General features: G+C 33.7%; 1 protein-coding gene and 3 long non-coding RNA genes across 4 annotated transcripts in view; 3 read left to right on the top strand and 1 right to left on the bottom strand.

The window, feature by feature from the left end:
* Positions 1-13556, bottom strand: part of LOC136813092 (uncharacterized) — a 196719-nt gene that overhangs the window by 126922 nt on the left and 56241 nt on the right. The window lies entirely within an intron of this gene.
* Positions 682-1366, top strand: LOC136813089 (uncharacterized). The gene is made up of 3 exons (XR_010847436.1): positions 682-750; positions 863-934; positions 1279-1366. It is a non-coding gene; the product is annotated as an uncharacterized lncRNA (long non-coding RNA).
* On the top strand, positions 2295-3218 carry LOC136813088 (uncharacterized). Its single transcript, XR_010847435.1, has 3 exons — positions 2295-2373; positions 2607-2729; positions 3106-3218. It is a non-coding gene; the product is annotated as an uncharacterized lncRNA (long non-coding RNA).
* Positions 9084-13335, top strand: LOC136812940 (uncharacterized). Its single transcript, XM_067069448.1, has 11 exons — positions 9084-9111; positions 9200-9313; positions 9464-9483; positions 9625-10048; positions 10297-10435; positions 10688-10966; positions 11320-11802; positions 12050-12192; positions 12307-12390; positions 12625-12747; positions 13133-13335. Exons 1-11 carry the CDS (start codon positions 9084-9086, stop codon positions 13333-13335), a joined length of 2040 nt encoding a protein of 679 aa, XP_066925549.1.

The raw sequence follows: 13556 nt of genomic DNA, 5'->3' as shown, positions 1-13556 counted from the left end.
TAATTAAATATAATATATATATGCTTTGCTTTTGAACACCACCATATTTTGATAAAATTCATTTTTACTTCTTTATCATCAGCCCCAAAAGTTCTGCCAGCAGTAAAATTGTTGAATCAAACAAGAAAAAATGTGCCAAGTATGTTCTCTTTTACATCCTGTTTTTGAATATTGTATTCGGGAATTTTTTAAGGTAGCCAACCTTCCATCATAACAAACTATTTTCCTTGTACTATCTTTTTTGATGAATAAGGATTAAATTGTTTGACCCTTGTGTCACTAAGCAGCTTTTATCTACAATGTATTATACATATTTTCTAGTATGGAAACACCAGCAAGTAACAACACCAACAATAATGTATCTGGTGACAGTTCAAAAGAAAGGTTTATTGATAGTAGATATTTTTTAATTATTTGTGGGTTTTATTCATATACATACATCCGTTTTTACAAAAGAAGATTTCAAAAGTAACAAGAAAACTTCGATCGTTAGAATTTTAATTGGAGAAATATTATGTTTGCAAAGACAAATTAATGATCGAGAATAAAGAGCTCACTCAACAGAAGCTAGACACAATACAAGAATTTTGTTTAGTAGCTTTAAGGGAAATGTGATTCATATTCGTAAAGAATCTTTCTTTTTTGCTTTTAAATAAAACGAAACAATCACCTGAAACTGTCACATTTCGAAAGAGACGGATCGCACAGACGAACAAACAAGAATTTTGCAGAATATATAAAAGAAACAATGTAAGTTTTGTTCTGTAATACAAGAGCAATGTAATCACAATCTATAATCATGAACAATATCATTTCAAAAAATACACAATCTAGACAAAAGACAAAAGTATGCTTTATTTAGAATCGTCCCGATGCTTCATTCGTCCGCAGTGAGAGCAGACCAAGTGTAAATATCGAAAGCATCAACAGTGAGGTAAGACAACCTTTTTGCTTGTTTCCTACTCATTTTTTTTCTTTATTGAAACAAAGACACGTGTACACTACGAACATATATTACAAAACATTACTTAAACATAAAATATAGTCCCTCCCCCCGCTAGGAACTAACGTTTCCTACTCATGTAGGATTAACAGCTGTAATTTGGTATAGAAAAGAGTAAACCATATATTTTTGGATTCGTCTTAATGAGCTCTTCCATATTTCATTATGTATCAGTTTAGTGATGATTTCCAGACCTTATTGCTCCTTTAATGATAAAGCTTATAAATTTTTCTATGATTGGCTAAATTATACTCATACATTGCATTTAATCTTAGGCATGGGAAGCAACTAACGACGAAAGTGTTGATGTTAATGAACATGTAATCAACAATGGTTTGGATTATTACGGTAGCGACCATTATGATAGCGTCCAGGTCAGGAGCGTTCTTTCCTCCTTTTAACAACTCGTTATAGTTTATTTATATTTTAATTAGTTGCATTTTAGTCCTTTGAAATATCCTGGGAATCGACACCAATAAGTCGTGTATATGGTCTTTATTCGTCGAGTCCAGTTTGCAGCTACATTTTTCCGAGTGAAGAGGTTGCCTATTTGATGGCTGATTTATTCGACCCGTCGATCAAGTCGTCAGTCACCAAAATGAGAAAACTTCAACAACACTGTCCACTTTTCTTCAATCTGTTGAAAGAGTTCAATGGACCTTGTCTACCTGATGAATGGAAGGAACTGGTTGACAGTCTGATTACTTTAGCACACGTACCATTCCCAGATACTGAACCTGTAGTTACTGAAAAATGTGATAATTTAATAAATCATATTGGAAGGTATAGTTACTCTACTATCATCTGGATAATAGGTTTTTATAAGCACTTCTCTTGCATTGCTTTTGACAGTGGATATAAAAGGTTCTCACTTATACGATTATCCAGATGATAGTGGACTGACTTTAATAATGTCGCACTTATGAGAAAATGTTATAACCTGTAATTATTCTATAATTCTTTTTACAGTAATGGATTAAGGAACACTTGCCTATGCTTTCGTTCTTATGCTTCGTTCGTTTCGTTTAGCTTTCCAAACTTACCAATCTTGCGTAAACGCGGAGTCTATCAACAGGATAAACAGTCAAAGAAGAAAAAGAAGGAATGCAGGAAAAATTACAGTTGCCATCCAAATTTGACGTCTGCAATATTTACCCTGTATTGCCAACATGGTATGTTCGGTTAACTACACACTCTTATATCGATACACCAAGTAAAACTGTTATTTTCTTTTCTTTTTTAAAGGAATGTTGTTAAAGTTCAATTCAATCTTTGGCTTTATTCAGGTATATGTTATGGCTACCAAGTCATGCACAAGGAGGAATCTCCAGACACACCGTTTACCATTTTTAAAACCAGATTTCCCATCGGTAAGTTCTTTTTAGATAAAAATACCCTTGACAATAAAGAACAAACAAAGGAAATTTAAAATTTCTTTTATGTCATTTTATAAACAGAATCATCTGTTTGCAAATCAACGCAAAGACAAGACAAAAAAATGTCTAAAACCTCTGGGAAACTTGATCGCGTCATCTTTCTTTACCAGTACCTAAAAAGGTTGGGAGATAACCCTTTAAGTAACCAAATATATATTTTTTTTAAGCTCCAAAGATGGTTGTTTACGATAATTGCTGTGCCCTCCATGCATATTGTTTAAACAGAGATCCTGAATTTTTCAAAGATACGCTTTTCTTGATTGACAGATTTCATTGGAAAAACCACCGAGGTATACTATGATCTTTAACATAACCGGCGTGATCTTTTTTGGATACGCACTTCTCAACAAAGAATATCCTGAAGTGAAATTGATATCGCATTAGATTAGAATTGAGAAAGATGTACTCTTAGGTTCCAAATAAACGCCCCCCCCTCGCTTGTTAATTTTTCGACCCCCCGGACCTTATTAGGACCCCCCAGTTTATTAATCTCTAAGAAGGGTTCATGAACATTTTTATCATCTATGACATCTAGCAATCTCACAAAATATGCTTAGTCTCTATGCTCAATCAAAAATATGGTTCCCAAATAGGGAGAAGGGGTATAACCACGTTGATAAAAGCACTTTTACAATTTAATTTCATCTTACTTTTTTTCATTTTTAGCATGTTCCTTCGGTTATTGTCTGGCGAAGTATCCAGCGTTTAAAAATCTGAACAGTCAGATTAACGAGCAACAAAATGCTGCTACCAAGAAGCTTAAGACTCAACTGTCTTATATGCGGCCAGATAATTTTGTTAAACATTGTAACTTTTCTTTCTGGTATAGAAATCAAATGAAAAAAAATAATATGCAATCTTAGAATCTAACCTATTTTTTATTAAATATTTCCCGTTTTCCAAAAGGGAAATATTTATTAAAACGGGCTTTCTCCATCATGTACGCCCTGACTGACGCCCGTTTTTAATTTCACAGCGAAAAATGCACCCAGTGAAGTATAAGTAATGTATCATGATTCGAGTCGACTGATAAACTATATATATAATATATGGAACTATTTTTTGATTCGGATTCTCATGAAGCCCACGGCTAAGCCCAAGGCAAAATCGAAAGGCAATTTCGTGCGATTGTTTACACGAAGGCTTGTCGAAGCGAAGAGGAAGAAAGATGGCGGGCATAGAATGCAAGAAAGAACGGTCCACCTAGAAATTAGAATGCCTACTAGGGGGGACTAAACATACATTCAGGGAAAGTATTTCATCGGAAGAAATTTGTTTGGAATTCTTAATCCATGCTACTTTTTGTTTGAAACGTTGAAGCCTGCTGAAGAGGTGATGTTGACTTTTGAAGTACCGATATCAAACCATATCATATATAAACAAACATTACATTTTGAGATTTGATATATAAACACAATTTGATTCTAATGAGATTGAAAGATTCTAGGTAATATTTGATTCGTTTTTGATTAATTATTATCTGACACGCTAATGTCGTTCAGCATTTGCCACTTCTTCTTCAAAATATATAATGATTTTGTGATAGAATCAAACAAAAAAGCCCCCCTCTTTTAATGAAAGGTTACTCAACCTTTTTTCAACAGCCACTTGCTTTTTTTCTCCAAGGAACAAGGTTACTTCAAGAATTTTTGAACCCTATATGGCATCTCGTAAGCAAAATATTTGACGACAGGGAATCTGGTTCTTAAATCTCAGACATAGATCCAGGCAGTGTCAATCGAACTGTTCGATTATTGAACTAATCGAACTTAATCGAACTCTATCGAACGATTGCTGTTCGATTACCGAATCCAATCGAACACCTATTGAAGATGACTGTTCAATTTGGATTATATATACGATTATAGTTCGATATCGCAGTTCGATGAATACGAGGGTCGATCAGTTCGATTAAGATCGATGAAGTTCGATTGGTTCGATTAAATCGATTTATACCTTGCCGCCCAATTTTTTATTTATATTCCGAGGGCGTATTGGCGGCCGCCCGCCCACATGCCATTCTTGCAGGCCATCCTATATCTATCCCATCAGATGGGACAAGCTGGAGCTTTTATACAAGCTCTTTGGTCGTTTAATTTGTTAAAAAAAAAATTTTTAATTTTATTACTTTCTTTAAAGAAAGAAGCATTTGGTGCCTGTGTTTTGATTAAACAACCTCGTAATTTTCTGAAAGGTAAAGAAAAGTAGAATCAATCCGACACAACCATCGAACCACATCGAACTTAAATCGAACTCATCGAACATCAATCGAACTATATACATCGAACAAAGAAAACTCATCAAACTAAATCGAACTTATCAAGAAATTTTCGTAAAGTTCGATAGCTGTTCAATCAGGCTCGGTAATTGAACAGCTATCGTTCAATAAAGTTTGATGGTTCGATAACGAAAATCGGTTCGATAGGGTTCGGTTGACACCGCCTGGATAGATGTTTATTAAAAGGATTTTTCAAGAATACTCCAGTCCATTTTAGAGAAATAGATTTTGTGTAAACACTTGCTAGAATTCTCTGGAAAATTTTGACACAAGACCACAAAATATTGTTTTCTTTGGGCCATATTTCTCAAAAGTACAAACCACGCTGTTTTATGATTAGTTTTTTGTGGAGAACGCAGCAGAATTTTGAGTAACTATCGCAAAGTCAGGTGACTTGCATCAGTGGAGGGAAACTTGCATAGTCATCAAATGCCTGACCAATCAAAGCAGCAAAATTCAAAACAAATGAACTACGTTAGCTCTGCTCTCGCAGCTCTACTCTACCATTGTAGAATCTCATATATGCCGTGGGCAGATTGGTTATGATTTAACTTATTGTATTTTAATGACCAGCCAGGTATTTCATTGGAGGGCTATGCATGTTTTACTTCCACGATATTCCATCATAAAATTTGTTACATAATGAAAATATCATTTAATTGATTTGTCTTTTACAACACAGCTGTTACCTAGGGACAAGATCATTTATCCTGTTTGTATTAGCTGTGTTATCATTAGGCCGTCAGGTTTTCCTAAATAACAATGGAAATTACGAAAATTCTGAAAGATCATGAGAAATTCTGAAAAACCTTCAAAAATTCTGAAAATTAATAATTCTACTACTAACGTAATATACATTCTCAAAATTTATTATATTTTGGTCTGGATACCACCTTTTTGGTATTTTAGTACGCCATGGTACTAAAAGGATTTTTGACTTTTTTTGGGTTACCACATCACTAAACAAAAATGTCTGACTTTTCAGTACCTAAACAATTTGCTTTAAGTTAGCTTGTAATTGAGGGTTTCTGTACCGGATTTGTAAGGCTATTTTAGAGTGAAAGGTGGAAATTACATAAATATGGCAGACACTTAAAGACTCTGTGGTGGAGTCATCTAGGTGAAAATGACTGAACAAATTTTTTACACATTTTAATGGATATGTCTACACACTGTGCTAAAAACATTATGAAGGAATCGATAAAAATCAAAACTTTTTATTAAAAAAATGTTTGTCTTTTCATTTCTGAAACTGAACTGAAACATCATTTGTCTTGTCATATGAAATAGAGAATCCCATTAAGTTATTGTTTTAAAATATTTGTTGGGTGTTTTGACTATGGTTTTTATATTGCAAGGAGAGGTTGGACAAAAAATAAAAACAGTTGAGATTTTATTTCATCAAAAAATTGTCAAACCAACGGTCAATGACTATTTTTATTTAAATGTTCATATAATCTTTCAAATAAGTTGTTAAGTAAAAATGAGTTACAGAAAGAAAAAGAAGAAAACAGGTAGCTTGTCAGACCTATTTCGTGGCTGTGATTGGATGCTCGAGTCACTTAGTAAGGAAGATCCAAGGGCTCTGAGTGAAAAGACCTTAAAGGATATTGATGATTGGAAAAAGAGAAATGAAAAATTAAGGTAACTTTGTTTGTTGTTTGTTGTAATTTTGTTTAATTAAATATCATATATATATATGCTTTGCTTTTGAACACCACCATATTTTGATAAAATTCATTTTTACTTCTTTATCATCAGCCCCAAAAGTTCTGCCAGCAGTAAAATTGTTGAATCAAACAAGAAAAAATGTGCCAAGTATGTTCTCTTTTACATCCTGTTTTTGAATATTGTATTCGGGAATTTTTTAAGGTAGCCAACCTTCCATCATATCAAACTATTTTCCTTGTACTATCTTTTTTGATGAATAAGGATTAAATTGTTTGACCCTTGTGTCACTAAGCAGCTTTTATCTACAATGTATTATACATATTTTCTAGTATGGAAACACCAGCAAGTAACAACATCAACAATAATGTATCTGGTGACAGTTCAAAAAAAAGGTTTATTGATAGTAGATATTTTTTAATTATTTGTGGGTTTTATTCATATACATACATCCGTTTTTACAAAAGAAGATTTCAAAAGTAACAAGAAAACTTCGATCGTTAGAATTTTAATCGGAGAAATATTATGTTTGCAAAGACAAATTAATGATCGAGAATAAAGAGCTCACTCAACAGAAGCTAGACACAATACAAGAATTTTGTTTAGTAGCTTTAAGGGAAATGTGATTCATATTCGTAAAGAATCTTTCTTTTTTGCTTTTAAATAAAAGGAAACAATCACCTGAAACTGTCACATTTCGAAAGAGACGGATCGCACAGACGAACAAACAAGAATTTTGCAGAATATATAAAAGAAACAATGTAAGTTTTGTTCTGTAATACAAGAGCAATGCAATCACAATCTATATTCATGAACAATATCATTTCAAAAAATACACAATCTAGACAAAAGTATGCTTTATTTAGAATCGGCCCGATGCTTCATTTGTCCGCAGTGAGAGCAGACCAAGTGTAAATATCGAAAGCATCAACAGTGAGGTAAGACAACTATATCACCTTTTTGCTTGTTTCCTACTCACTTTTTTTTCTTTATTGAAACAAAGACACGTGTACACTACGAACATATATTACAAAACATTACTTAAACATAAAATATAGTCCCTCCCCCCGCTAGGAACTAACGTTTCCTACTCATGTAGGATTAACAGCTGTAATTTGGTATAGAAAAGAGTAAACCATATATTTAATTGGATTCGTCTTAATGAGCTCTTCCATATTTCATTATGTATCAGTTTAGTGATGATTTCCAGACCTTATTGCTCCTTTAATGATAAAGCTTATAAATTTTTCTATGATTGGCTAAATTATACTCATACATTGCATTTAATCTTAGGCATGGGAAGCAACTAACGACGAAAGTGTTGATGTTAATGAACATGTAATCAACAATGGTTTGGATTATTACGGTAGCGACCATTATGATAGCGTCCAGGTCAGGAGCGTTCTTTCCTCCTTTTAACAACTCGTTATATTTTATTTATATTTTAATTAGTTGCATTTTAGTCCTTTGAAATATCCTGGGAATCGACACCAATAAGTCGTGTATATGGTAAAGCATTTTCGTCGTTTCAGTAGAACTAAAGTTTTTATAATCACAATCAGAGTCAGAGTGTGGGCCTGCCACTGGTAAGAGAAAAAAAGTAGACCAAACTAAATATTTTGGTTAATTCTGTATTCCTTTGGCTTTTAGGTAGAAACTGAAGTCGATGGCCCATATCGGGTAAGATAATCTGCTCAATACGTTACAGCATCGTTGGCCTATATAATATATAAGATTAATTATTGTCAACTGGGAATTATTCAATCAATCTAATTGGCTGAAAGAGGTGTGATAAAATCTAAATGTTGATCTAATATTTTACACATCGGTGTGAGAGGTCATATTAACAAGAGGGCAAGTAAAATATTGACAGCTTTTCTCTTTCCCGCTTCAATGTTTTGTAGTATAATATGGTTTTATCGTTCGCTTTCCTTTTCGATAGTTTTGAAGAGAGAAGAAGAGAGCCATAACTTTGAAAGAAGAGTTACAATTTCGACTGAAGGGAAAAAGTTTTTAACAACATTTTTTGAAGGTGACACGAAACCAGTCATCAGATGACATATGATTTTCTTGGTCACATTTTGTTCATATTTCCCTTATCTATCGGTACCGTGCGATAACTATCAATAGCTTCATATAAAATTATAATTAAGTCGAACTTCTTTAGATGACTGTTGAACAGGACGAATCTTATGGCTACGAAATCGAAATCAGAAAACACAAAGCACTTATCTCTATTGACAAACACTATACGAAGATTGTTGTTCCGGATTATGACACTGAAAAATCTCGTTTAAAGGTTGCTAGACCTCTATTTATAATACTTTTGCTATTTATAATATTTTTGATTAAATGAATTTACTGCCTTTTATCCCATTATTGGCTGAACATTGGATCGCATTACAGCCTTGACTTATCAAGACAAGTTTTTTATTCATCCCAATGTTGGGATAATTTTCATGTTATTAAGATAAAGCAATAAAGAAGTCAAGTTTAAGCTAAGTTTTGTTTTCCTTTTTAAGAAACGAAGGTATCTCATTATCAATCGAACCTGTTGCTTAGATGATGATGGTAAATCCCCACGCTGGTTGTATGGATGTAGCTGCGATGAAGCAGAATCTGATCTAGTAAATGCTTTGAATATTGATTCAGGTCACTCACAGATTGAAAGTAGTAAGTACAAATATGGAGGACGTTTATGTGTGCTTCTACTCTAGTAGCAGCGAGTACTGATACAAATATTTCTTCTAAGAATTATGAGTACTCTTCTTATGAACATTCTTCTAATTATTATCTTCTACTATTCAAATTCAGGTTTGTGCATTCACATTAAAAGCGTCCGGAACATCATACTTGAATTGGAGGATTGGGATGAAAACGAAGACGAAAATGGGGACGAAGATGATGATAATTCTGATAATCCACTGAGTTAGTATACAAGTCCCAAACTCATTTTTATCTATAAACTTTGTAATCTTAAGTGTTAAAATTTTGCCATATCCAATCCCAATATTTACTGAAATTAACTTTCAACAAACACTAGAAATGATTTGATGATTTGCGTTTTATCTATTTCAGACTACGCTCCTGAGCAGCCGGTAAGGTTCTTCAAGAAAACCCTAAACGGTCTTTCTATTTCTTCTTTTTTTTCGATGTTAGATATTTTCCTTCATCCCTATTTTATCTACTAACTCTTTTATTTGTTGTATAGAATTGCTTCATTAATTGCTATTTCATAGGAAGATGATGTTTCTCAAATAATGTTTGATGTAGAAAAGCTATTGGTTGTGACGGGAGGCTCTGTTGGTGTGGTTTCAAATAATGAACCTACATCACGATTCTATTGTCACGTTTGTAATGTAACGTATTGTAGACATTGCGCTCACTTGAAGCTTGTCAAAGATGATAACATTTTGGTGCAAGATTTTATCGCCACCAACGATATCGAACCTAAGGATACGCCAAGGATTCTGAGAAAGGCAATATCAACAAACATCAACAACCAAGGGAGCTTAAGTGCTCCGTTACTTGTTAACTTGCCAAGAGATGAAGATGGCGTTATTGTCTGTCAAGACTCGTTTTCATGTTGTGGCGAAGATCAAACTTTTACTAAATCGAAGCACGTAAACCTTTATGACAAGAACTATGTGTACAAATGTAAAGGTAAATGGCTGAATGAGTACTTATGGGCTCATTTCAGGTCGTAATTCAATTAGTAAATTTTTAAATATTTCGTGAAAATCAGGATCGGTAGCTCAATCGGTAGAGCAATAGTACTCAAAGTAAGTACTAGAGGCAGTGGGATCGAAACCCACCTGATCCAAAATTTATTCATGTCTATTATCTCTTATCTCATCTTAACCTAAATTGAAATATTTTGATCGACTTTGATATATTTGCTTCTTTTTTAGTTCTTACAAAGCTCTGCACGCAATGTCGATCATCTCAGCAATATGATGGCTCAGAGCAAGGCATCTTAAACATGGGAAAATTTCTAATGCATCATAATCTGTTACGTGACTATATGTATCACTTTCTAATTGGAAATAGGTATAATTAAATCTTTTAAACTAGGCTTCCACCAAAAACAATGTTCCAAATAAGCAATATAAAAGTTCGGAATTTCAAAACTTTTAAAGATATGAGCAGTTCCAGTTCTAGTTCCAGCTCCCTTAGATTACATGCATTTTCAAAACATGATTTAGCCCCCAATTAAAGCTTTAGTTAATTTTTTGTACCGAAACTACTTGTTTTTGGATGAATGACTTTTTCCGACTAGCTCCAATATTTTTTTTATTTTAGTTGCACATTAAATGGCTATTACAAAATACTTGCATTGTCTCAAGAAAATGGAGGAAACTCGACTTTCCGAAAGGATCTCACATATCAAGATTTCAAAGATGCTTGGTATTCCTTTCTTGATCTTTTGGATATCTCTTTTGCTGAGGGAGCCACATGTCCTGAATGTGGTGAGCATCCGGAATGTGTTGTTTGTGATGCAACCAGTCTTGGCCATCAGAAGAAATTTTCGGCGCTCGTTTTAAATGACAATTCAAATGAAACACCAACACCGAAATTCTCGTAAGTCAACCTAATAATGAAATAATAAGGGCCAATCGATACTGGTAATGGATTAAACATTCCAAGTTCAGAGTGCATTTATCTTTTCGTTGCTAATATAATCGAAATTCGTTGTTTTATGTCTAAATTTCACTGTTTTAGATTGAATCTTTCGTTATGTTAATATACCTTATTTTTGAATATACCTTTTTCTATGATGTTATTCTGTTTTTGCTATTCCGATGTATTTAAAGATAGTATTTGTCATCGTATTATTTGTAGTCGAGAGTTAAGAATCCTAATTTTTCTTGTTTCGTCGCTGAAACAGAAGATGAATATAAAGTTTTAGCAAACTGTTGTTTTCCCGTTCACAGGAATTATCGGGATCGTCTTGCTATTCCAAGAAAGCATACCAGGAAGCATCTCAAGAAATGGATCTCCAAAAAGCTTTCTTCTTCCGAACTTGATACCTTCATCACTGAGATGGAAAGTTTTCATCCAGAAATTTTGAAAGTTATGCGGTGGTATGAAGAAGAGCATCTGGACTCTGCTGTTGATATCCTACAATGTCTTTATTCGTCGAGTCCAGTTTGCAGCTACATTTTTCCGAGTGAAGAGGTTGCCTATTTGATGGCTGATTTATTCGACCCGTCGATCAAGTCGTCAGTCACTAAAATGAGAAAACTTCAACAACACTGTCCACTTTTCTTCAATCTGTTGAAAGAGTTCAATGGACCTTGTCTACCTGATGAATGGAAGGAACTGGTTGACAGTCTGATTACTTTAGCACACGTACCATTCCCAGATACTGAACCTGTAGTTACTGAAAAATCTGATAATTTAATAAATCATGGAAGGTATAGTTACTCTACTATCATCTGGATAAAAGGTTTTTTATAAGCACTTCTCTTGCATTGCTTTTGACAGTGGATATAAAAGGTTCTCACTTATACGATTATCCAGATGATAGTGGACTGACTTTAATAATGTCGCACTTATGAGAAAATGTTATAGCCTGTAATTATTCTATAATTCTTTTTACAGTAATGGATTAAGGAACACTTGCCTATGCTTTCGTTCTTATGCTTCGTTCGTTTCGTTTAGCTTTCCAAACTTACCAATCTTGCGTAAACGCGGAGTCTATCAACAGGATAAACAGTCAAAGAAGAAAAAGAAGGAATGCAGGAAAAATTACAGTGGCCATCCAAATTTGACGTCTGGAATATTTACCCTGTATTGCCAACATGGTATGTTCGGTTAACTACACACTCTTATATCGATACACCAAGTAAAACTGTTATTTTCTTTTCTTTTTTAAAGGAATGTTGTTAAAGTTCAATTTAATCTTTGGCTTTATTCAGGTATATGTTATGGCTACCAAGTCATGCACAAGGAGGAATCTCCAGACACACCGTTTACCATTTTTAAAACCAGATTTCCCATCGGTAAGTTCTTTTTAGATAAAAATACCCTTGACAATAAAGAACAAACAAAGGAAATTTAAAATTTCTTTTATGTCATTTTATAAACAGAATCATCTGTTTGCAAATCAACGCAAAGACAAGACAAAAAAATGTCTAAAACCTCTGGGAAACTTGATCGCGTCATCTTTCTTTACCAGTACCTAAAAAGGTTGGGAGATAACCCTTAAAGTAACCAAATATAGCTTTTTTTTTAAGCTCCAAAGATGGTTGTTTACGATAATTGCTGTGCCCTCCATGCATATTGTTTAAACAGAGATCCTGAATTTTTCAAAGATACGCTTTTCTTGATTGACAGATTTCATTGGAAAAACCACCGAGGTATACTATAATCTTTAACATAACCGGCGTGATCTTTTTTGGATACGCACTTCTCAACAAAGAATATCCTGAAGTGAAATTGATATCGCATTAGATTAGAATTGAGAAAGATGTACTCTTAGGTTCCAAATAAACGCCCCCCCTCGCTTGTTAATTTTTCGAAAATTTTCCAACCCCCGGACCTTATTAGGACCCCCCAGTTTATTAATCTCTAAGAAGGGTTCATGAACATTTTTATCATCTATGACATCTAGCAATCTCACAAAATATGCTTAGTCTCTATGCTCAATCAAAAATATGGTTCCCAAATAGGGAGAAGGGGTATAACCACGATGATAAAAGCACTTTTACAATTTAATTTCATCTTACTTTTTTTCATTTTTAGCATGTTCCTTCGGTTATTGTCTGGCGAAGTATCCACCGTTTAAAAATCTGAACAGTCAGATTAACGAGCAACAAAATGCTGCCACCAAGAAGCTTAAGACTCAACTGTCTTATATGCGGCCAGATAATTTTGTTAAACATTGTAACTTTTTTTTCTGGTATAGAAATCAAATGAAAAAAATAATATGCAATCTTAGAATCTAACCTATTTTTTATTTTATTTTTAAACATCCCTCTATTCTTGTTGTTATTGGGTCCTTCTAATGAAATAGAACCAAAGGGCTAGAGGCGAATCTTTAACCTTTCTCAGGCAAGAAAAAGTGAAGCCTTAAAATGTACGTCGTATTTTTTATGACGGATTGGATTTAGCAATTTCGAGTGGTGTATTATTTTAAATCTAGCGGAAAATTTTACTTTTAATCCAG

Source organism: Clytia hemisphaerica, unplaced genomic scaffold (genome assembly GCF_902728285.1).
Source record: "Clytia hemisphaerica strain Z4C2 unplaced genomic scaffold, Clytia hemisphaerica genome assembly, whole genome shotgun sequence".
Taxonomy (NCBI): domain Eukaryota; kingdom Metazoa; phylum Cnidaria; class Hydrozoa; order Leptothecata; family Clytiidae; genus Clytia; species Clytia hemisphaerica.
Note: the sequence above shows the minus strand (reverse complement) of the source record. Positions and strands in the feature narration are given on the sequence as shown.

Bases quoted from the DNA above. Each gene is read 5' to 3' on its own strand.
- LOC136812940 (XM_067069448.1), top strand. From the start codon at position 9,084: ATGTGTGCTTCTACTCTAGTAGCAGCGA. The intron at 10,049-10,296 runs GTAAATGGCTGA...CTTCTTTTTTAG, and splicing joins CTATGTGTACAAATGTAAAG to TTCTTACAAAGCTCTGCACG. The intron at 12,193-12,306 runs GTATGTTCGGTT...GGCTTTATTCAG, and splicing joins TACCCTGTATTGCCAACATG to GTATATGTTATGGCTACCAA.